At 41.7% G+C, this 25,051-nt stretch overlaps 1 protein-coding gene across 2 annotated transcripts in view; it reads right to left on the bottom strand.

Moving 5' to 3' along the window:
* Nucleotides 1-14,793, bottom strand: part of ZDHHC8 (zDHHC palmitoyltransferase 8) — a 55,262-nt gene extending 40,469 nt beyond the window's left edge. For both annotated transcript variants that reach the window (XM_085307921.1, XM_085307922.1), the window contains exons 1-2: nucleotides 14,601-14,793; nucleotides 10,550-10,577 (exon numbers count right to left, since the gene is read on the bottom strand). In XM_085307921.1, coding sequence (XP_085164047.1) covers nucleotides 10,550-10,577; nucleotides 14,601-14,631 — 59 coding nt within the window. In that variant the 5' untranslated portion in view covers nucleotides 14,632-14,793. The remainder of the gene's footprint in view (nucleotides 1-10,549; nucleotides 10,578-14,600) is intronic.
* Nucleotides 14,794-25,051: the final 10,258 nt, after the last annotated feature.

Raw genomic sequence — 25,051 nt, 5'->3', positions numbered from 1 at the left:
TTTCCTGCTTGTTATTCAATTCCTTCCTTCTCAGCAGAGAGCTGACATGAAGGGGGTTGTAGTACGGAGTGGAGGGAAGCAAACAGGGAACCGCCAGCACAGCCCGAGCCGGGCTCCAGCAGAGCCAGCGTGGGCTGCGGGCCAGGCAGGGTGGCAGGCTCAGACCGTACCTGACGGCCTCTCTGCTGCACAGCGCGTGGAAAGGGAAAATTGTACAGCTCATCCTGCATCATCCAATTGAGTCCAGGGTTGAACCGGTTAAATTACTGCTCCACAGCAGCTAAATGAATTCTGTTCAGACAGAGTAAGCATTTCAAGCAAGGTTTGATTAGAGGTGCCTGGAGGCCTGGCAAGACATAGGAAACTTATGTGASTCTTATAGTGCTGATCTGAAGTTGTCCCCAGCCGATGGTGGGATGTGCACGAGAGCAGACAGTGAAGTCACAGGGGAAAGCTCTCCCTCACCAYGTAGCAGTGTGACTTTGGGGGGGTTTGCCTATCGAGCATACCAATGCTTTCTCACACAATTCCTCTAACTTTTTCTTTAAATCTGTTTCYTTTGACCAAGCTTTCTTGTAACCCCAAGCAACTTTGCATACTACTACTGCGTGAGGGACACCCCCTGTGCACACACCCTCATGGGGTGCAAGGACGCCAAAGTARGAGTTGAGAACTGCAGCCACAAAAGAGAAAAATAATTTAGCTGGATCATGAAGTACATGCTTGGAATAGATGTCAAAGCCAGATCAAGACAGATAATTGTTGCTGTTATCTGCTTAATCCTCTGCTTTATGGAAAAGGGAGTTAGGAAATTCTTTGCAGCCAACGCGACTGTGAAAGCCAATGCCCAAGGCAARTAGTGCTCTAAACAATAAGGCATTTTGTTTAACTCTGCCATAAACACTAAATTTGCAAAGACAGCTGTTTGGTTACAGTCTCCTCCTGCAATCTCCAGTCAATACTTCATATTTACACATATGCATAAGCACAGCAAAGCCCCTCGCCCTCAGGTCACAGCGCCTCGATAGAATCGCATGGGGGAAGGGAGGGGGAATGATGGCCTAAAAGTTTAACTCCTGAAACAAAATTCAGGCCACTTCCTTCAGAGCTGCCACATGGTGTCTATTTGAGAAGCCACATTCAGTAGGGAATCGCAGTGCACAAGAAGCAGTTGTGTATTTTACTCTGAATTAAAGAAATCTCTTCACAATGAGAGAATACCAGTCATAGACTAGTTTCATCGCAGAAGGAGCTTTAGCAGAAGAAAGAACGGACAGAAGCAACTCCTTTAAAAGCAACAACAATTCAAGACAGCAGTTTGAAACCTTCGCTTTCAAGGAAACCCAGTTTTGACAAACTAGCATCAACATCTGGCTACATGTACCATACAGTTGTCCCTGGTCTTTTAACAGCTGTACTATTCCTACAGTAAAATAAATGATTATTGCTTGATCTTCCTAATAATTGTGAAAAGTTGATAAAGTAAAACTTTGGCTCCAAATGATACACACTAAACTGTATCTTTATGCTGAAGATGTCAGTTCAGTCAATCAAATCCACAAACAGAAATCTGAACAGTGGAATGCTACACTGAAGGTGCATTTATCTCCCTGTATATGCAGTAAAGCTCCATCATCTGTCTCTAGCAGCAGAGACTATTATGAGCATAAAATGGTTGTGAATGGTAAGGTTATGATATAAATTATAGAAAGAAAGGCATATATCCATTTAAGTTTTAAAAAGTTTTACAGCCCTCAGGGTTGTTAACGATAACCTGGGAAGTTCATACACACTGTTGTGCTGAGCAAGGAGTTATTCGTTCTTGCACCCACACAAACTCCGTTAAACTTTCCATTCCCAGACTACAGACGTTCCTTGAATGAGATGAGCAGACATGGTCRTTTGTTGACATTACAGAGGGAGCACGGGGACAGACAAAGCTTGCCTTTTCCTCCACCACAAGTAGTCCTACCTGTGACCAGATTTCGGCAAAGCAGCAGGGCACGCTGCAGATGCATGACTGGGCACGGCTGCAGGCTCTGGGGACCAGAGAGCTGAATCTGCACCACTTCTCCRCAAAGAAATGTTTTGCTTATATGACTCCTGCAGTCATCATGTTTGGTAGCAGGAGTGCAAACCTTTGAACTGATCTGGATCTACTGCCACCTTCTTGCATATGACCAGTGCAGTGCTAAAATGAGCAAATTCTAACCTAGCCACAGACCGTTAACATATTGAATCTATAGCTTGAAATCTCTGCTATTCAACACACCACTGAAATCGTAACCATGTTTGAAACCTGCAAGAAACAGTTTCTGAAAACAAAGCAGAGAAACAGCTCTTATATCCAGACATATCTTGCTTCCTCTTCCTTATTCCTTCTCCCAGCACACGGCCCGTGCCTTGACAAGCGCATTCCCCCTCTTTGGTTTCCTGGGAGTATCTACTGGCTGCACGTCAAGCCAAATGTTCATTTAGCTATCAACATAGCCCGGGGGCTTAGAGATGCTAGCCAACGCTTGTTCAACTAGTGTTACTGTTTTATAACATGTCATGCTTGGTGCTATTGAAAGGCAAAGGCAACAAAAGAAAAAATTAATCTCATGATTAAACATAACGCTCTGGATTGCTGGCTGCTGACACTGGCACCGTGCCGCCCTCTCCTAGGACAGAACAGAACCTGTCTGCYGTCTCCACCAACAAAAGGATTAAAAAAAAATAAAGGTCTCTTACTATGAATGATCAAAACGAGCAGCTTGGCAAAGAGACCTGGCCAATCATCAGTTACAGCTTTGTTCTACCCCAGCTTAAAGCTGATATTGTCCGGTTCCTGGCTGAGATGATAAAAAGCCTGCTGTTGCAGGATTTCCACATACCATATAAACTACAGCTAAATTCACAATACACAGAATACACAGAAATTACAGTGAATTTATCAGTGAATCAGAGTTTAAGAATTTGTTTTTAAGATATTTGCATGTGCCAGCTCAGAGCGCAGTTTTGAAATCTGAAGCCTTGGGGCCTGCTAAGCACCTGCTCCCTCAAAAGCAGGCTTATGTGCCATTGAAAGATTTGCATTGGCTCTTTGCAAAGGGATTGATTCCTTTTCCACTATGAATGTTTGCATAGGATACTRTGCTAGCTAAGCCAAAGTCTTGATACTTGCACTCCAGTCTAAACTGTGGGTTTTTTGATCCGTTATACAATTTTCAATTTTATTCTGGTAAATGTTAAAGCTTAAWTTAAACTCCTCTTAGAGAATTTCGTTTAGAGAAATTCAGATAGGCAAAGGGAGATAGCCAAAACAGGAAAGCTCATAAGCAGGTCACATCCGAATGTGCTTCCAGATGAATTTGCACCAGCATTGTGTATATGGCTTGCTATGGAARCATGCCAGAATCCTCACATTTGTTTGCACCCCTTCTAGTTCTGGTCTCTATCTTTGCACACTTTCGACTGCAGAGTATCATCACTTTAGGCATGAAGCAGTTCCATAATGTTTAGCAGCATAAACAGTAACCAATCCTTCCTGTTCCTAAGGGTTAACGTTTACAGCAAATCACATAGGTGGCCAGCATAACTACATCACCACCAACACTGGCRACAAAACATTCACATAAAAACATCTCAAATATGAAGAAATATAGACTCAAAAGACTCTCATCCCTCTAATTTCTCATTTCAGTAGGGTTGCTGATGGTAAGGTATACCTGTTACTTTTGGCGGCATGAAGCCTCTCAGCACCCCAGTGTGATGAATGACGCTTCTTGCAAAACAGCTCTCTAAAAAACCAGTTCACTCTAGCAGCTGTAKACGGCTGTCTCCCAACAAGTGTTCCATGTAAAGAACTGCAGAGATACCACTGCTCCACAAAATGAATACTATCTTTATAAAWGTCTCTCCATTTGGATATGCTTTATTACTATCACCCATTCTTAAATTGCAGTAAAAAGGACACTGGGAAGCCTCATTAAGAGGGTTGTGAAGACATGAATCTTAAAGTCAGAAGAAACCTTTGACCAAACCTAAGATGATGAATAGCAAAATAGCAGTTTCTGGAATCAACATCTCAAGCTTAAAATGGTTGTGGCAGACAAATAAGAAAATGGTTCTTAGACATAAATCACAATTTGAAACAGAGCATGACCCGCTTGCTTGTGTGCTTGCCCTGTTGAAGTCAACTGCATCAAGCTGTTCCTCAGCTCACCAGGCAGGCAACAACACGTGTCAAGAGAAAGGTTGCAAGTGTTTCCTAATGCTACAAACGTAGACAGCTGATGAATAACCCTAATGTTGATGCAGCTGCCAAGGAGATTCTGTCAGATCACTAAGCAGAGCCAGGTGATTTGTCAGTGTTGAAAGACACTGAATTTTCTATCTTCCACTTCCTCCCTCCGGCTCCCCGCACATGCATGCATAGTCCAAGGCCATCTTTCATCATGGTCTGAAAAGCACATTTTTCTCTTCTTCTCCTCCCATTTGCCTTATAAATCCCCCATGTTTCCAGGGATGCTTTTCAGATCACTCTYTCCTTTCTCAGAGAGGCTGGGTTTGTGTACATAGGTTTATTAGCCATTTTATACTAAYRCACTGGATTGCAAGGATCACGTTCRGTGTTTGGGAGAAATTCTTTGCTGCTGCAGTAGCTGAATGCAGCCATCCTACACATGGGCTTTTTTCCTCCTTTGGCTACACACGATAAATATGTAAGTATGTATGCTTTTTACAGAGCAGCAGATTGGCTTTAAATTAATTCCAAAACCTGTTTTATCACCAGCCTGACTAGCTCAGATTTCAGATCTGAGCTATGAGACATACTTTAAATCTCTCTCCAATTTAGGTTGTGGGGGAAAGAAAGCAGTGAATTCTCAAACGTATCACAACGGAAATAAAGCTCCTGTTAAAAAAAAAGGAAACCCACAAGTAAGAGGCATCAAGTCCGTGACAGATGGAAATAGTAAAAGCAGGAAGAAGCACTAGGCAAGCTCCTCCAGTAACAATCTACTATGATCACTGTGCCCAGGGGTTTGCTAAGTAGCACTGCACGTTCACATTTGGATTTTTACTGATGTAAGTAATTCTGTTTTGGCCAGCAGGACTGTGCACATGAGCAACCTGCCAGGGGAGCTTTCAGCTAAGAGTTCATTGTCTAATCCCTGTTTGGAGCATTTTTCCTGTTGTTCACAGGATAAATGCTCTCCTGACTTACCCCAGATGCTTGAACTGAGACATCCCACAGGAGAGAGCAGGAGTAGACACAAAGATTACAGTGTGGGAAAGGGACTTCTAAAAACAATAGCTCATACAGCTAAGTTCATTTCTACTGGAAAAATCCACACTTGCCTTAAGCTAATATTTGGCATACAGTGAACACAGCCTGAACAAGGAGGTCCCAGCTGTGACAAGCAGAAGGAACCGATCCCTTGGTGCTTTCAGACAAGGCAAGCATGTGACCACAACGGCGGGGAGGGGAACAGCAAGCTCCTCCTTGTCCCATGTGCTTGCTTTCCAGTATTTCACCAGCAGCTCTGTGCTGTATTAATCCTACTTTGCAAATGCTCCATAACATAGATGGGCTGGGCTTTCAGGACAGTTGGAAAAACTCAAGTGATTTCGGAAACAGGCTATATATGCACAACACTCAGTTTCCAGGCCATCCGCCCTGCTGGTATTAACAACGCGACAACAGTTCTCCTGTGGAGCAAATTCCTTATAAATATGGATTTACAAAACTGAAATGCCTCCATAATAAAGACAGCTGAGAGACACAAGCTCACAAGTAGGATCATATTTAAGTCTGGTTGCAAAACGTGACCTAACTGACAGCAGATAACTCTGCTTAACACCTTTATAAATCTCAAATATGAGGAATATGCATTTAAACAATAGTGCAGAAAATAAAAGTAGCATTAGAAGACACAAATAATTGCAAGTCACAGATACATAAATACAATATTTTATTTTTGCACTACATTTTCAGGCCGGATAAATAATTGCATACATACTCTGAGGCTAAACTAAGCCACTGTGACAACTATGACCTTATTGTGGCAACAAAATACCAAGAAATCTCCCGAGATTTAGCAATATTTTCTGACACCACAATCATGCAGCTATCTCCACAAGCAATTAAATGAAAATACTGCACTGATTCCTTCTATATTCCAAAGGGCTGCACCAGGGCAATTCAGCCTGCCTAAGAAAAATAATTGAAGATGCATCATCAGTGACTAACAATTGCCAATCAGCTCTAACACACTCACTGCAACTTCTTGAAGTGGCTCAGATAGGATTGCAGGAAAAATACTACACTATATTCCRCTGGAGGTGCTAAAATCTTTCAGACGGGTTAATTTTCCTGAAAATGAAGCCTATATTTTTCACAGGAAAAAAAAYGTATTTGTGGAAGATGCCAGATTGCTTTGCACTCTCTACACCAACCCCTCCTGCTCCCCCCACTACATATAGAGAAACTGGGACACGCTGCACTGAGCACACGCAGCAGCCACCAGGAATATCCCACAAGGGGAGATACTCAATAAGCCCAGTCTGCTACCTGGTCTCTTGCTATCCACCCCTTCCTTGGCTTGGAGGAACAGAGAGGTTAGCAGCTGGCTAAAATATACCAGTCCTGGGATACAGAAAAGCCCTGAGAAGTGAATAGAAAGGGTGTGGATGTTTTCCAGGGGAAAAAAGGCAAAAAAAGCAGTCAGAACTGACTACCTAGGATTAAATGAATAAAAGAATAAGTGAAAACAGAGGGAGAAACTGAACATAGATGAAAGATCCTCAAGGAAAAATTCTAAGGGATGTGAAGAGAAAAAGAGGAAAACAAGAGCAAAGGAGGTGGCAGAAAGCACTGCAAGAAAATCTTACATTTGTTTTCCACAGTGCTAAAGCAGTAACATACTGAAGACAATAGAGCGATTTTTTATTCTGGTGGTGGCTTCAAAGGAGATGATTCTCCTACTTTCATTCTCTGTAGTTCCTGTAAAATTGGTCCACAGTAAAAACCTCTGCCTCTGAAGTACTGCTGAAAACTAGCCAAGCTTGCCCTCAGAAGAAAACAGGGTGTTGTACATGGAAAGGCTTGCCATCACATGAGGTTGGTCATTTAATGCTGCTAGGAAGAGCCCTAATACCAAAATATAGCCTGGAGCTCAGACTTACCAACATTTCAGTGGTCAAGGCCAGAGCAGCAACTCAGCCTCTGAACAGTCAATGCAGTTTTCTCCTTGGSATGTTCAGGCAGCTACTGTGCCCACTAAAGGACATCCCATACAGGAATATGATACATGGAAGTTGATTTCAACACATTATTTATGATTTTGCCTGTTTTCACCAAGCTTTTTTACTACAAGCAAAATCACTTTCCAAAAGTAAAAAGTCCCAATATCACAGTTGGCATCACATAAAGCAGAGCCCCCAATTCCTGCCTGGTGGGCCTATACCATAGCATTTGTAACAGACAGTCTGGTTTTCAAACTTTGTTTGCTCAGGCTGTACTAGAAGCATCCAGCAGTAATACAGTTTCAGCAAACATAGCAATCATTTGTTCAGCTTTGCAAAGGTCACAGCTTGAATCTCCCATTGAAGTCCATTTGCCAACTTCTGCTTTTGGTGGCAGAACTTAAGATTCGCTTCCCAGTGAGCTGGGCCTAATTCTTTATAATAAGCAGTCAGGAACATTATGTCTTTCTTACATACTGCAATTTTAAATTTGCAGAGTATAAGCCTGGAAAAACAGAATTACATTTAATATGCTTCAAATTCACATGATCTCATTACCAGATTAGGGCCTTATTCTACACAATGTACTACCACATGTAAATTGTGCTCAGAGGCCTAATACAGGATAGCTATGCACGTAATCCAGCAATGCTGCCCCGAAAGGAGAGTTTGTGTAATTTTACTCAAAGGACATTTTGATTTTATTCTTATCCAAAATCCAAACCAAATAGCAAATTCTGAAGACTAATACAGCCTGCCACTTAGTGGCAATTCCCCTTAAAACTGATGGGTTTTATTCTGGGGCACAAAAAGGTACATACATGGTTTTAGAAAAATTTCAAGCTGGTTTCTTTTACTATAACAARGTTATCAACTTGCTCTTCCTCTGCAGTAGGATTTGCAAGGCGACAGCAAGCTGATACCTTGTTTGATTCCGCAAATGCAGGGGTATGTGGATTGTTTATCTAATGTATATATGGACATTTCTAACTTTCAAAGGGGGAAAATGTGATTTAGGTACAAGAGCTAGCGCCAAATTCCTCAAACAGTTACAGATGTTTCTTACATGTCYGACCTAAGAGGATTGACTGTTGAAACCTAGACTTATCCAAACCACCATAATTTCTTCTACAAGCCATTTGTCTAGAGTAAAAGGACAAGAAGAGATCTCGATTTACGGATCATGACAAAAAACTTACAAATCTTTGGTCTTGGCTTACATATTAGAAGCCAGTTAAATACAGAGTTCACACACAAAGTAGTTTTTGGTCATTCAATCATGTGTTCCAGTCTAATAGAGCAGAAGCAGCATCCGCGTTTCCCTGCCTTAAGATATGCTTACTCTTTTAGTTTGACACCAGTACTCAGAGTAGGAAAGCATGTAACCAAATTTGCAGAACACTGGAAGTGAAGCTGCATTCCCACAATGGGGAATAGCCCAGATTAGGTACCTTTTCCTTCTAGCCTTAACATTTTGCAAGCGTGTAGGGTTCAATGTACCTGAGAAGGCGTTGCTGTTGGCAAAACAACTACTGCTTCTCTAACTTTTCAACTCTGGAAAAGACAGAGCACAGCACGGCAGGAACAAAGTGGCTATACGCCACCCAGCTGCCTAACACGCAGGGGCTGTAACGTGCATCAGCATCATTCTGAACATAGGATGGGTTTTCGTTTCTTAAACAGGTTGTTTAAACAGGCATGAAATTGTCCCAGAATTGCTCTAATGCTTGGTTACTCATTTTGGGTCAAATTGCCCAAAATTACYGTTCTCTGACAATTCCAAGATAAAGAACATATCTTCAGTTGTATATAATTTACCAGACTAACCATTTTGGGTGACTATTCTGAACATATAATTTTCCACCTCAATCAAATGACTCTGTCAACCATCTTTTAAAACAAGGAAAAGGAAAACATTTCTTGCATACATTAAATTCCAGTAACTTCATCTTTGTCATACTAGTGGTGATGGTGTTTTGGGCCTAGAATTTGGCAGGGTGCTGCCACTGACATTTCTTCAGACCAAAACTTTTTCATCACATTTTATCCCAAAATTTTTAATAGCTTTAGTTGGTTCAAAATGGCATTTTTTCCATGAATGAGCTATTCAAAAATCCTAATCAGAGACCCATTTTGTTAGAAGCTGTATAAACACAGCTGCTAGGAAGAGTCTGGTACAGACTGTAACATAATGGTTTGAACTCTGGAGAAAAACCTCACAATGACAATTTAAGTATGTCAAACATGCTTCCATGACCACAAAAAGAAATGTGATGTGGTTTGATTAAAAAAAAAGAGTGAAATTTAAAACTCAAAGACAGAGAGCAGAAGGTAGTATCAGAGAAACATRATTTAAAAGTTATGTATATTTTTGCAGATGCGCCATGCCACCTGAGGAAGAGAGGAGGTGCAGTAGGTGAGGAGGAAAGTCAGATCAGGAAGGAGGCATGAAAGCAATTTGAGACTGAGCCAGAGCCAAGGAGACCAAGGTGGCCTCTTAGGGCTACCAGGGCTCTGCTGCCTGACGGTATGGGCACAACTAAGGATCACCAACGCTGAGGAGAGGCTTTCAGGACTTCCAGGACTTAGAAACCCCGCACAAAGGGCTCCTCAAACTGTATTCTGCTCCCTCTTGGTCATTTGCCTTCAAAACTATTCACTGCTTTCAAAGTCCAGGAGAAATCCATCGTGGAGCCAAAATCAGGTGGGAAAGCATTTAACAGCAGACAAATGGAGTGAGGCCCAGGTGCCGAGACTCAGAGATAAGGCACACAACGCCACCGACGGGAAGTGCGGAGAGGAACGGCTCAGGGGACTGTTTSTGCTGGGTGGCTGCAGAGAAAGATCAAGTAATTGTTATAGACATTTTTTAGAGGATTTAGGGAGGGGGAAAGGGAAGGGAGGGTTGTTGTTTCTTTGCTCAACACTACAATAGTTTTCAGTTGTAGCTACAGACAGCTACAATCTAGCTACAATCCTAGCAATCACATTGGTGTGTCACAGAAACATATACTTGAGATAGTTTACCTTCAATTTATTTGGTATATCTAACAGTGGCAAAGAGTTTTCAAAATGGGTAATCATTTTGAAAGGTTAGATGTATCCCTATGAAACAGTAGGGTAAAGAAAAAAATCTACAAAGCATTTTCCTTAGAAAACAGAGAAACAAAAGAATAAAATACCACCTATACTTAAAAAAAAAAAGGAATTTGCAGAAAAGCTGCCTTAAAGGAATATTTGAATTTCAGATTGAAAGGCATTTTAGAGAAAATTCTTTGGTATGGATATGGAGTTTGCTATAACTAATGAGGTAGCTTACCTTACGGCTGGATCTTGCATTTCCAGTCCTAGGAGAGAAGAGGAACATATCAGTTTTGTGTTGTCAGAYTGAAGCTGGGGATGCTCTTAAAAATACTTGCAAAAATATCCACTTACCCAGCTCTGTGCCTCTCAGGCGAGGGGAGTCCCTATATATTCTTTTNGGCGTGGGGGGAGACTGACACCTCAGATACTGAATGCTGATGTCACTCAACTTCAGTGGTGGCGTTGGTTGCTGTTGACATGAAATTGGCTTTGGCAGAGCAAATAATCTTGCATATTGGATGACTTGAATATATTACTGGTCCCACTGACACTAATACCAAAGAGGGTAACATTCAATAATGCAATAATGTAGACTGGAGAATTTTGTACAGAATAAATAGTTCCTTTCAAATATCCCATTACTGACCAGGGATTTTTCCCCCAAAATTTTACTTCCACTAAAATTTGCAGTCTCACCTCAGAGTTTTCTTACTGGCAAGACTGCGTATCATTGCCTATTCTTTGGATCCCTTTTTCTTTCTCATTTATAGAAAGCAGTCTGGACTTTGTAATAGATTGCACCTGTAAGAGATTTGCCTAAGCAGCAAAATCACTCCCAAGGAAATATTTTTTTCACCACAGTCCTTATGAATGATCTCTGGGATATACTGCATAAACTGTGGATGTTAGCATTTAGCTGACTGACAAAATCTTTCCATGAAATGAAGCCTTTAGTCTCGTTATGAAGATTGTTCTTGCTGGGAATAATCTGAATGGGAGGAATCAAAGACAGGTGACTAGCCCACTGGTACGGTAACTWCCGAGCACCGTATTTTGTTGCACGATATGGGCTGTTCATCATGCTTTGCGTTAAAAAATAAGGCACAAAAATGTMTATGTATCTTTTGTTTAATTCTGGCAAGCTCAGTGTTCTGCAAAGTCCAAAGCYATTAGCAGGAAGCCTATACCCCAAGACTGACATATGTTTGTTCTTACCCAGCCACTCTGGGTAATTATAGTCACACACTCCAGTGTTTGACTATATGGTTCACTTTTCAAGTTCAGTGTTTGGAAGATACTAACAATTCTGACAGAGGATATGTTATTTCTATCAAAACATTTATCCAGTTTCCCTGATGGCGTGCTGGGACAAGTTCATTCCAGGCATAAATACTGACTTTAACAGAGCTCCAAGAGTTTATTTTGCAGCTTTGCTAAGAAACCATTGATGGACTTCTGATGCCCTATTACACCTCCTTTCACTGCTTATTGCTGACACTCTTTTAGACCTCTAAGCAAAAAGAAAAAAAAAAAAGATTTGACTGCAGTAATAAGTATGAACCACGAAATTCTTTTTGCTGGCAGGAGAATTTTAGAGGACTGCTTACAGGTCAACTAAATGTCTATAATTACTGATAAATTCTTATCAGAGGAATTTATTTTAAGAACTTAATTAAGATTTCAGTTGATTATACAAAGCCTTGGAGACCTCTTAACTTTGCACAATGTGTTTATTATAGCTACTGACATAAATCGATTCTTCTGAAGTTATTTCACCTACGTAAATCCTTCTAGGCCAGGTGTTGAGTTTGCCAGAAGGGTTTGGTTCACAGTCCTGAAAGCTGAAGACTTCTATTTTCCCCAAAGCACTAAAACACAGATCTAAGTGCRCATTTCTATATGTGCTGTGTCAACAGACACTTGTCCTTCCTATATCATTTTTCTAGATAAAATAGTCTTTGCATGCTTTTTYTCTCTACCTTGAGACTAAGCTGCCACCCAATTTATCAGACAACTCCTTGAGCAAAATTCAAGACAATGGCTTAGATATGATGAGACTGCCTTACRGGATTTTTCAGGAGAATAATAAAGATACTTATTCCAGGCTCCACCATTGGCCAAGTAAGTTAAAGGTTTGGAAGCTTCCCTGACTCTCAACCACCTACACAGCATGCCTGAAAGTGTTAGGGATGTATGGGCCTGTGCTACAAGATGCCACAGGTGGAAATGATGAAATCAGGTGGCCATAGTCAAGAGCCTTTCCATTTTCATAAATTGGACAGGATCTAGTTTCATGAATTCTTTGAAGAACTGGTCTAAGGAATGTTACACAAGAATGAAACCACACTTGCAACACAAACTGCAACAAAGTTTTTACTTTTATTCATTTAAATTCTCTTGTCAAATTTGAAATTGTGTCACTTAGATTGCACAAATCTTCTTTCATAGCAATAGAATACAAAAGTAATTGTTAATTGTATTGTAAATTACTTTTAGTAATGGTTGAAGTTTAAAAGTATTTTTCTGACCTAAGCCTTGTAATTGAGCTTTTATTTTGAGTATTAAGAGCAAAGTTATTTTGGGAGAAATAAAATTAAGGAGGAGGAAGAGTTTGCTGCTAAACAAGCTGCCCTTCTCAGTAACCAAATTTTCTCCATCAAAACTGAAGAATGACTCTTGAACAAAGCAACTCGGGWCTCCAGCAATAACAGAGATAAATTGAGCATTGTCACAACACAAACTGGCAAGTCTCCGCAACCTGTCAAATCTCAGTTCTCTAAGTGTCCCGACATCTCCATTTTCCATGGGCAAMTTATTTACCTTACAAACAGGAGGGGACGCACTGAGGGCTCATTATAAAAATACTTATCAACCCTGTACAATGTTCTCTAGTGGATAACCTGATGGTAACAGGATTAAATTCAGCTTAAAATGGTTRTGGGCTATCTCCCATAGCTCACATTTGTGCTTAGAGCTGAAAGACCKTGGTTCAAACCCACAAACTCTTCTGGGCTCATTGCATGACTGCTTTATGTTTTTGAAGAGAAAGATAAGTAAAAGATTAGGTCCAGTGGTTTGTTCCGGCCCTGGTATAGAAAAATAATAAAAATCTATGAATCATTCTCCTCTTCTTGAGTCAAATCTTCCCAGAACCTTTCCAAATTTCCCTTCTCYAGCCTTGCTCTAATAGAAACCCTTGACAAAGTAAAATGAGAAAACTCCATTCTTGCTTGCAAGAAGTTTTCCCTCCCATGCAGCAAGTGTTTTTCCACCCTTGGAAAAACACTGTTTTACTTCCCTAAATAGGGCACTGCATTAAATAGATATCTTTCCATCTGAATAGGCAGAGGCACAAATTTCTCTTGTTTCTGGGGAGGAGGGAAGCCTCCCAATGCGATAATCACAGCTGACACAGCAGGTGCGGCACGTTGTCTGCTCACAACTAATGACTACCCCAGGTATTTAGTGACAGAAATGGTACAGCCATGCAGCACTCTCCAAGGTAATTGTGCAGACCAATTCACCACTTCAGTGTGTTCCACACAAGCACACACAGTCAATCTCCCGGGAAACCTTTATCACCACTGGTTTTGATAGCATCTGAAATTCTTAATGGACTATTTGACCAAGCTATAAATGCAATCAGATAAATCAGGTGGAAATGTAGAAAATGGTTATCAGAAACATATTAATYTGAGCCTTTTCTCTGGCAGAAGACTGTGGAAATGAACAAACAGAAAGCTTTACTAAGATTGAAGCTGTCAAGGAAGAACATCCCCAAAGGATGGGTGAGGGACACAAAGGCAAACACATAGTAGAGACTCAAAAATTCCTCCATTGCGTTCCAACTCCTAAATTAATAGCATATTCTGACGCACACGGGAAAAAGAGAGCGAGAACTAAGACAATCTGGTTGTTCCCTTTATGAGATGGAAACAATCTCATATCCTTGCTCAATATTTAATGACWCTCACAGGAGGAATGACTGGTGACAGTCACCCAAGGAGGTGAACGCCAGCCCAGCTGGGTTGCACATCATGAGTCTTTCCCCATCACGGCTCCCCCCTTCTCTACCCAGAAAGGTCACTCCATAACACCACGGCTCGCCAAAGAGCTCTTCCGGGGGACACCGCAGATTTGTAAGGCACGTACTGCAAAACCCATCTGTAGGAATTCACATTCAAGAACTTAGTTCAATTATGGGAGAAAATAGTTAACAACCCCAGGGTCCGCCAGGTATCTGTCACACAAAAGGGCAGATCCTGTCCACATATGGGTCAACTCACCAAGAAACTGTTCTTCAAGAGATTCCTTCATGAAGAGTCTCCTCAGGGGCAGATCTGAGGCACCCTGGTGCCTGCTGAGTGAATGCTGCAACCCAGTTCACCAAGGCCTGTGGAAGTGGGGTGAAGCAGRAGTTTCAAGCAGCAGTCGTTATCGTCGTGAGAAGTAGGTGAACTAGTGCTCATACCTTCATTTTTTTTCCAGAATTTTTTATCCAGGATAGCGTTTGGTGAATTTGATCTGTTGGGAAAGTTTTCCCTGTGACCTCAGAGAACGCACTCGGAGGTCCCCGTTGCAGCTCAGCCTGTTACATTAAGTAGCTCCACCTACTCATCATTGCATCACCCCAGAAAGACATAATCAAAGAATCAAACCAAGAGACYGAGGTTATCTTTTGGCATTAGAAAAAAATGCAAGCTTTAATTGCTATGTAGCTAGTGGTTGGCAGATCAGAGCTGTGAAGATAAGGAAAATACCTATAGCACTTCAAATTACGTTTTAAGAGAAAGCTTAAATCTATTTCTAATTAAGCCATTGGAAGCAGCGAATTGATGCGCTGTTTCCAACAGCATGATTAAAAGTATGTGTGCAAAAAACTAGTGGAAAGATAAGCAGTGTAACTCTTCTTAACACGAGTTAGATTACTTCTGTAATCTATAACTAATCTTTGGTGACTGTAACAGTGCCAAAACTCCACGTGGCCAGTCTGACCTCAGAAAACATGCCAATAGCCAAGGACAGCCCTCCGTAGAGAGCACAAAAGCCAGTTCCAGCAGCTTCGCTTGTGGGCTTTATTCACACTGCTTAACTCTGCACAATGCAGCCTGGCAGCGCTTGCCTGCCCGCATCAGAGCTGTGTCCCTAACGAGGCCGCCCGACAGCTCCCTATGTTGCCCTTAACCAGCCATCAGTGGGACTTCACGATCCTCTCCACACCCGATGCTCCAATGACAGACTTTGTCTCACTCACTGCTGGGTTTTCTTTGCAGGTGTGATAGTAGTTTACTATAGACACTTTCCTTAAGGACAGATCAGAGACCTTTCACAGGTCACTGTGGATGTCCTTTTTTCAAATGAACTTAAGMTCAGGAGCAGGGAAGGGGAAAATTCCCAAATTCCTAGATTTTCCAAGATTGTTTGTTTGAAGAAATGTGTTTAATAAAGAAGCCCAGAAAAGGAATACCACAGCACTGGTCTTGACTCAGAGACTGTTCCTCTAGCRGCTGGATAGGACTCTGTGCAAGGATATACCAGCATGACCTGGTGCAGGGGTGGAACTACGTTGTCATTTGGTTTGACTGCTTTTTTATTATTATTATTTTTATTGCTTTTGYAAGGGCTTCCATCCTTCCACCCATTCCAGTTCCCATCTGCAATGCCAGACACCAAAAACAAGAGCCATCCTACGAGCATCCCCAACACAAAATGAAGCTAATACTATGATATTTAACCTCAGTTTTGAACTGTGAAGTGGTTTGGACAGAGCTGTTCAGTAAATTTAGCTTTAGTCTCTTGACGTACCATGCAATGYGAGTTCAGAATACTGTGGTCTGCTTTTACTCACCTCCTCCCCAATGTAGTGTGTTCAAGGGCTCTTACTGGGAACATTTTCATGAAAACAAAGCAATCAGCCTAAATGACATTTCAAGATCAACTCTTCCAAGTCTCCCTGAATGTGTAATGCRTACTGTGCAAATGCAGTGTGGGAAGCTTTCTTCTACAAATTAAAATTTAGTAGGGCTGATCCCTAAAGCAATTCAGATACACAATATAACCCTAAAGATTTTACTAGGTTCCATCCTAATGTCAACTGTTCCAGGGAAAGAAAGCATTATGATATTGCACTGAGAATTCAAAAGCAGGATACAGGGTACAAGATACGTATTAATCATACCAGCAAAAATWCAACTTAAAAAATATGGATCACATTGCTGCTTTCAGAGATATGAAAGATGATGATAGTATTTGTTCTATGCTAGATTAGACTCTTCCATGTTGGGTCAGTGACTACAAGACTTTACATACTGTAATGACATTTTGCAAAGCTTCCTGGGTAGGCAATTGCCATAGTAAGGAGATCTCAGCTCTCCTAAACTGCAGTCTTTTTAATGTGGATAAATTCAGTTAGTTTCTAGAATGTGAATCTTTCCATGATTTTCATCAGCAAACTTCATTCAAGGCCCACCTGGATGCAACCCTGTCTAACATGCTCTAGGTGACCCTGCTGAGCAGGGAGGTTGGACTAGATGATCTCCAGAGGTCCCTTCCAACCTTACTGATTCTATGATTTTCCAAGCACAGATAGGAGAAAGGTGCACACTTTCAACTAGGAGCCCAGCTACACATTGAAATAGCTCCCTGAAAGATACAATGATCCTTAATCATCCAAATCCTTCCAAATAGGATCTGCCTAAAACTTRGATTGCAATACTTAAAAGTTATTAGTTCTACAGTCTTCATTTTGCAGGAGACAAGACTGTTTGCAATAGCTCCTCCAAAACCTGACTTTCTTCTTCAAATCCTTGTTTTAGCTCACTAACAAAGTGAAAGTTAGTTAAGGAGCCTCAAGTATGCCAAGTACAGCTAGTTATGAAGTTTGAGGGAGCTATTTTCCATGTAAAAAGGCAGTTATATTCTTACCACGTCTAAATGTTATGACTTTTCGTTAAAAGAAATAACAATCACTCAACATTTTCATCTTTCAACAGTACCCCAAAAACATTTTCATTTTCAAATGGATATGTTCTGATACTTTCCCTTCAGCAGCAAGTTTCAAAATTAATTTATAGTGCCACGTTGGGCGGGTACAACTCTGAACAGAAAATACATTTCCCAATTTCTTCTAACACTGACAGTATTGTGACTACTGACAGTATTGTGACTACAGCAAAGCACACTATTCGCTTAGTCAAAATTACCCTTCAGCTTCCTTACCAACCTTGTGTAAGGTGTCATGAGGAAACCTGCACAGAAAAAAAAATCTCTTAACTACACTACTACTAAATCCTAAACAGTATCTGAAACAAGACAACATTCCCTCAAGCTAGAATGCCCCGAAAACATCCTTCAGTTTCAGTCATATAAGAACCTTCTAAAAAGGAAGTATTCACAAGGAATCTTATTCTTTACAAATTGCAAAAATTGGAAAAAAACACCCCACTTTTATGACCTTCTTGAATTGCTAGTTCTCCACATATACAATTGCAAACTATTGAAGTCCATGAATGCAGCACCATGTGTTGGTTTCYACTGCATAGTCTTGAACTGCTTCTCTACTGAACAAGAAAGCTCCCATTTTGGGGTAAGCCAACTAAACAGACCTTTCTTTGAGCATAAGCTCAGCCAGCTTTTAAAAATAAAACTCATTAACATTCTTGTAAGTTAAATTCTCATCTTCACGGTTTGAAAAAATGGTGAAAGAAACCTCAGAAACACAGAGAACATTAATAATAAAGATATTTGGACTCAGGTTTCTCTGATATTGGCAACAGCATATGAGAGGYAGTAACCTAATCACACTCTTGCTGGTTTAACTACATTGCTCAGGCTTGTTTTCTTCCTCTTGCAGAGCAAGATGACACGGAAGTAGTAGAAGATTTCAATCCCACAGTCTGGTACCTTAGACTTTGCTCCAAACTGAAGTCCTATGGGTGAGACAGAATTAAGGCATACCCCGTAAGACGTACTCCAACACCACAAAAAAACAAAACCTTATTTAAATGGGACATTCAGAGAGAAAGCAGTCTTGTTTAGCTCATCCGTTTTTTTTTTTTTTTTTTTGCACGGAGCGAAGCTTGCTTTAATTCCCGTCTATTTTATTAATTATTCCGAAGTGTACATCTGTGCCCAGTGTTGCTAATCAGAGCGTGCACAAAACAATATCCTCTCTGCAGTTACAGCCAAATTTAGAGCGCTGCTGTCCAGTTCATAAAGTTTAGCGTTTCTATGAATAGGCACAATTAAGCCCTGGAGAATATCCAGGTTTCAGGACATAATTCCCACACAGAGCCTTTGAAGCAAGACTTTCGGCCTCTTCCCTCCAGGAGAGGAGGGAATTCCAGCAAAACGGCATTTTTTTTTTCTGTTTAACCTGAGATAGCTTAAAATGGAACATCGCTAATGAGTAACAGGAACCAGCTCTTCCTTTAGGTAGTTGGTGTATAATGCCATGGAATCTATCCAGATCCAATATAAGAAAGCATCCAGAAATAAAAGGAGAAAGAGAATATGAGCAGCAGCATGCCAAAACAGATAGTATCTTACCCTTGTTTTTTAGACCACATCCCATTTGCCACCAAACTGGAAAATCTCTTCCTTCCTAAGCCCCAGCTTCGCCCAGTCTCATTACCAAGTACAGGTTTGCATACAGGGCCTGAGAGTCAACACCTCAACAAGGAAAATAGTCCAGGCTGAGATTAATACCCAACAGGATGGGAGAACGTTAAAGGCTTATTGCAAGGAGGAAGGAAGGAAAACCCATTAGTAGCCAGAGAGGAAGCACATTTCAATAAGGCTCTTTTGTCTTTAGAAAAGGGAAAGCAAACAGAGAAGCATGTTTTCCCCTCCACACAGTTGTGTTTATGTAGGCTTCTTGCTTGGAAAAAGTTTTCATTTTTACAGAGAATATGCAAAAAAAAAAAGGGGGGGGGGGCAGAAAAAAATTAATTTCTTAGCAAAAGGAGCCTCCCAAATAACAAAGGTAAATCTAATCTGGAAACGGCCTAAGCATTTTAACCTTTCAAGCCGTCGGGAAGCAGCAAGCTCTCTAAGCGCAGACGTACAAAACGCCCGGACCGATTTTCAGAACGCAGACCTGGAGGCGACGGAGCGGCGCCGCGGCCCGCCTGGGGAGAGGTGCCCCGGCCGCGGCGGCGCAGCCCCCCAGGCGACGAGCCCTCTTCTTCACGCCACYACCGCGCAGCCCGAGGAGGAGGATTCAGCGGGGCCGGCGGCGCAACGCAGGCGGAGAGGCGAGCGACGGCCGGGCCGTCGCCTCCGCTCGCGGCGCCATCGGCCCAGCGCCTCCGGCACCCGGGCCATCCCGCCGTCTCCTGCTTCCAAGGACACCCAGCGGCTCTGCCTGGATTTGAGCCTTAGCAGGGTTTTTCCCCACTCTCCTCCTCTCCGTAGGGAGCCGAACGCGAGGGCCCGGCGGGCGCCGAGGAAAGCCCCTCAGAGGCGGCTGGCGCGAGCCCACAGGCCGCCGGCCACGGCCCTCCCGGCGAGCCCGAACTGAGGCTCGGCAAGAGCCTTCCGAGGCTGCAGGCTTCTCTGGCTATTCAATRTTAAATACTCAGTCCAGGAACAAAACTATTTTCAAGTTGAACCAGGCCTTTTTAATTGAAAATTATTTTTAAACCTAATGCCTTTTGGCTTAGAGCAGTAATTAGACAAAGCTCCATTTATATTTATAGATCAGATTACTGCCTCGCCATGCACACATCCATCTGTTTCAAAGGTGCACTTTTCACTTATACCTTCTTAGCAAAAAAGCTATTAAAAAGAAAACTTTTAATTTCTCCAAATACTTCCAATGAGCATAACTTTAATAGCATCCATATGATACTTCCATATGACATCATTGCTGTTTAACATATAACTCTCTCCCTTCTGTGATCAAATTAACGGCAAGAAATAAGAAATTATACAGAAACTGGGGAAAAGGGGTGTGGGGGCGGTGGGCTTGGGCAGTGTGATTTTGAATGGATGGGAAATGCCAGCTCCACCTGCAGCTGCTACCTGCCAACGGGTGATCCCTGCGCGCCATCCCCACGCTCCCAGGGCCCTTTCTGCCACAGGTCAACGCCACATCACAGGTTATAAAATCCATATTAAGAAGCAACAAACAGGCCACTATGCTACTTTGCAACAAATAACTCGCTTTTAACAAGCATTAGTGAAGCAGCCTGGATGCAGTTAGCATGGGTGAGTTTGAAGGGTTTGGGCGTTTCTTTTGTTTTTGTTTTTTTAAGGTAACATCTTGTCATCTGGATACAGCAGTCTCAGAGACTGATAACATGACCAAAACAGTATTTGGACAGCTGTCTGTTCAGGTGAACTCACAGGTAAGAGCTGTCTATTAGCATCTCTCCCAACAATCCTCACCCTTGGCAGATATCTCAAAATAGCTCTTCAATCTGGACAAATCCAAACTTTAATATCTGCTGCTATAACAAGCCCAGGGAAACCACATCTGAAATGGAGACACTGATTCTCAGAGCCATTTGTGCTCATATAAATGCCCATGTAAATGCTGGTGTGTCGTCTGGCTTGTGACTGCACTCCTTTCAGCCACGGTGCACGAGGCTGCACGCGCGGAGGAGAAAGCTCCCCACTGCAGCTCCTCCGGGAGCTCYTGCTGCTCCGCCTTTACCCAGTCGCACTGAAAAATACTAATGCTGCTATCAAGAAAAATATTTGCTTAATGCTGTAATCTGCTCCACGTTGATTGCTCTGGAAATACAAGTAAAGATAACACATTGCTCCTCGCAAGCAGACGCCTGGGTTTCCAAGGCTGGCCTTGGCGCTGGCACCTGCAGCTTCCAGCACACCTGCCCGCACATTGCAGATGCTTGGTCACCTCCTCAAAAGAGCGAACAAACTAGCAACCACATACATGCCTGCAAGTGATTTCACTTGCAAAGTTACAGATGTGCCTACTCAAGAGCACACTATAAAGGCAGCTCCTCAGAACATTAAGCTCCTTTGCACCTTTTAAATAATTCCAGCTGCCTGTACATCATGTTATTTGTTATCCCATCCTTAGGGATTACGGCTGAATTACTTTGCTGCATATTATCCTCCACCCAAATATCTGAAATCACACTGACTGCTTGTCTGTACAGGAAGTAAGAGTTTTAGTTAAATCAAAGCGGAGAAAAATCCAAGCTGTGCCTACACTGAACCTCCTCTACCRTCCCTACCCCCACATCACACTGGGTGATTTCTGTGTCAGCTCTATTGCAGTTCATCAGCCTCTGCCAAAGCCTACTTACAAACTGAGCAATGGGGATTAGAGGTGGAGTGGCTCAAAAATTAAGTTAAGCAAAACCCTTACGTATTTAGGATAAAGGAATAGGCTTCACAGTCCATGAGGATATTACTTGGAAAACAATCCGCAACTGTGATGAATTTCCTTAAGCTTTGGCAGGCACAGGTCTGCACAAAAAGGGCATTAATTCAGAACCTTATCAGCAAAAATTCATATGGCCCACTTCACAGATCCTTCTTTATAGGGTTAAAATTTAAGCTGTCTGGCACGCCACGGAGAAGAAAATTGTTTTTATAACCACAATTACAATTCTTAAAGCACAATTCAGCCCTTGAGCAAGTTTGCTATTTTACTGTTAATAATGAAGCCCTAAAGGAAAAGCCAAAGGAACCAAAAGGAAAAAGGGAAATCTCAAACTTTGCATTCACCTTTTTTTGCTGACCTTTCAATTTTTCCAATATAAATATTTATTATACTCCTTAAGCAAAAGATTTAAACCATGGTTCAAGTTTGTGGTAGTACTGAACCTACTATAGTTTTCCGTAATAGAAGCTGTAGGTAAAAACACCCTAAACAAGCATTTATTTTATTATTGAAGTCACAGAAAGACCAAGGAAAAAATTCCCCCTGGAGGCCCAAGCTTTTGGGCATGGTGGACCACATGCCTGCCTCTTTGGCAATGTGACAGCAGCTGCCTCTGCCCTCATGCAGAGTCGCTGATATCAGAGGACGCGGCACGCTCCCAGGCCATCAGTCAGATTAATCCTGCTGTGAACAGATGGCTCCATCACCCTTCTGCAAGGCTGCTTTGATAGAGACATCAGTAATGCCGAATTCAAGCTACCAGGAGCCCTACTGGAGGCACGCAAAGGGTGTTGAGTGCATTTCAGCCAGTTGCAGCACATGAATTTTGACGCAAATTTGCACTGTTTTAATTTCAGAGTAGCCTCTTCCAGTTCAGCTGAAGGCTAGCATGTTTAGTAAGGATGGATTTAGGCAAAACTAAAAGAAATGTGATTTTAATCTCTGCACATATATTCCCCCTCCTCCAAAATGCAACAGATTYTTCTTTTAAAATCACAATTTAGTGATATAACCTTGCAAAGGGATTAGCCTTTGAGTATTGTAGGGCATCTTCAGTACAGTTTTCTAAGCAGAGAAAGCCAGCTTGTCTAATTAGTTCCCTTCCCCTCGTAAACCAATGAAATGGGTGATGTTAAAGGTCAGGTCTCTTTCCCAAGATACCTGGTCCTGGGAAGCTGCTGCAAGAGCTGCTACACTGGAGAAGCTAAAGCAAGAGATTAAGTCAAAGTCAGYAGCCAGTTTAAATTTTGGCCAGTTTCTCCCCCAGTCAAGACATTCAAAGACCTGAGAAACACAGGTTAACTTCAGCTAAGTATGTGATGAGCATTCCTATCTGTAAATATTTATTAACATCTCATTCTACTAAAAAAAAAATCACAAGAAAAAAAAACTGGAGATGTGAATCAGAGTATAAACAATGACCTCAAGTACAAACACAGGCTCTGGCAGAGACGCTGCTGACCTCTGACCAGCGCCTGGCAGACGGTGGCGGGCTGAGAGAGTCATCGATGCCTTGATGGGAGCCAGCAGTCCACAATCTATTAGAAACTCTTCCTTTGCACAACACACATCTTGTATCATTTCCATATTTTCCAGTCTGTTTACTGCTTTTAACAGCATCAACAAATACTCAGACTGTATGTGTTGGTTCTCAGTAAATCTCTCCATGCAAGATGAACTGGATGTGATTCCCGAAGACWCACGCAACCCAAGACTGCTGACCTCACACTAACATTTAACACAGGACAACTATGGTAACTGCAATCTTATTAGGCCAAGATCAATGCCAGGCAAATATGCGAAGGGGCTGAAACCAAAGAACTTGYATTGGACTTCATAATAAAGGACAGGAATACAACCATTGTCAATCTCCAGAGCTTTATGATACTGATATGAAAACAAACCTAATTTCAGAGCTTGAGATCAAAGGTTCGGGTGGTAAAGTTAGCTGAGGAGTTAATATTTGTGAGGCATACGACTTACAGCACGTTATATTCTGACAACAAATTTGGTTCATGTGCCAATAAAGCACATGTTAAATGAATTAAGGGCTGGCCATCTAACAGATCGCAAAGTAGCTGACAGCATAGTCACTGGGGGACAGGATTGTTTTAGCTGGGTTTTGCATTAATCAGAGCTAGGCAGATGCTTATCTGGATCTATAAAAATTCTGAAATCTAGGTATAGCAAAGTTCCGTGAAAAATGTTCTGCTAACTCATAGATTTACAGACTGGTAAAAACCAGGASGACATTCAATTTACTTTAGTTAAGACAGCGGCAATGCTACACCTGCGATAACATGGAGCGCAGGCAATAGCTAGAGAATAGAGGACATGCTCTGAAGAGCAACGAGTTTCAAAACAATTTCAGCATCAGGGCAGATAAGCAACTCAACAGTAGCTTGCTTTGTCAGTGCCACWGCAAAATGAACAAGGCAGCTAATGCTGCCTTTGGCTACCTAAAACAAGGGAGTAAGGAAGTCAGCAAGTGCTTCTGTGGCACCATTACCACATGAAATTCAAATCTGTGTATCCACACATTTAAATCCGTATTGGAAAATTGGAGGTGGCAGAAAAGAAGGTACCTAGAAAATTGAGGAATAAAAAAAGTTTCTGTGGGCGATTTTAARTTTTCTAGCTGTTGAGAAGAGAATTATGAACACCAAGAAGGAATACTTAAGGAGGCCCTAAAGGACTCTCTGCGTACTAGGGAAGGCTCAATGGGGCTCAATGCCAGGAGCTGTTGTACAGCTGAAGGAAGGCAAATACAAATTAATAATACAGTAGAAGTTTAGAGGTGAGGCCAACTAGTTACTGGAAGAAAACTATGAAAAAACATGCCAGCAAATCCTTCATTTCATGTCATCAACTCAAAACTAAGCTTTGAGAGAAATGTACTTTATTAAGACACGATACTGAGCTCCTTACAAGGATAAAAGTAAGGCCCATGGGTTACAAAAGATGAGACAAGGATAATTATTGATTCCTTCTAGCCCTAACCTTTTTTGCATCTGAGTCTGATCCTGCAAATACCTTCAGGTACGCTTATGGGCACTGCAGGCCTGTATCCACTTTCAAAAGAGATCATGTAAATATTAAGTAGAGTTACTAAAAATTAAAATTAAGAGTAGAAAGACTAAAAGTCAATCAAGGCTAAGATGACAAGGTAGATGGGAGAAACAATAAATTAATGTTGACATTTTCTAGCCAAAATTAGTACTTGGGGATCACTGAATCAACATTAATCTGGGGTTTGGTCTCCCCTTGAACAGTACAGAAAAAGCTCGTTTGGTTTTAGGGACATGTTTACATAATGTTGCAGTCATTTCCTTAAAATTATATCACACATAACATTTAAATGTGAAGTTAAATAACTAC

The sequence above is a fragment of the Rhea americana genome, unplaced genomic scaffold (assembly GCF_003343005.1).
Source record: "Rhea americana isolate MKP2758 unplaced genomic scaffold, rheAme1 scaffold_268, whole genome shotgun sequence".
NCBI lineage: Eukaryota > Metazoa > Chordata > Aves > Rheiformes > Rheidae > Rhea > Rhea americana.
The sequence above is the reverse complement of the archived record's forward strand: the minus strand, read 5'-3'. Positions and strand labels throughout refer to the sequence as shown.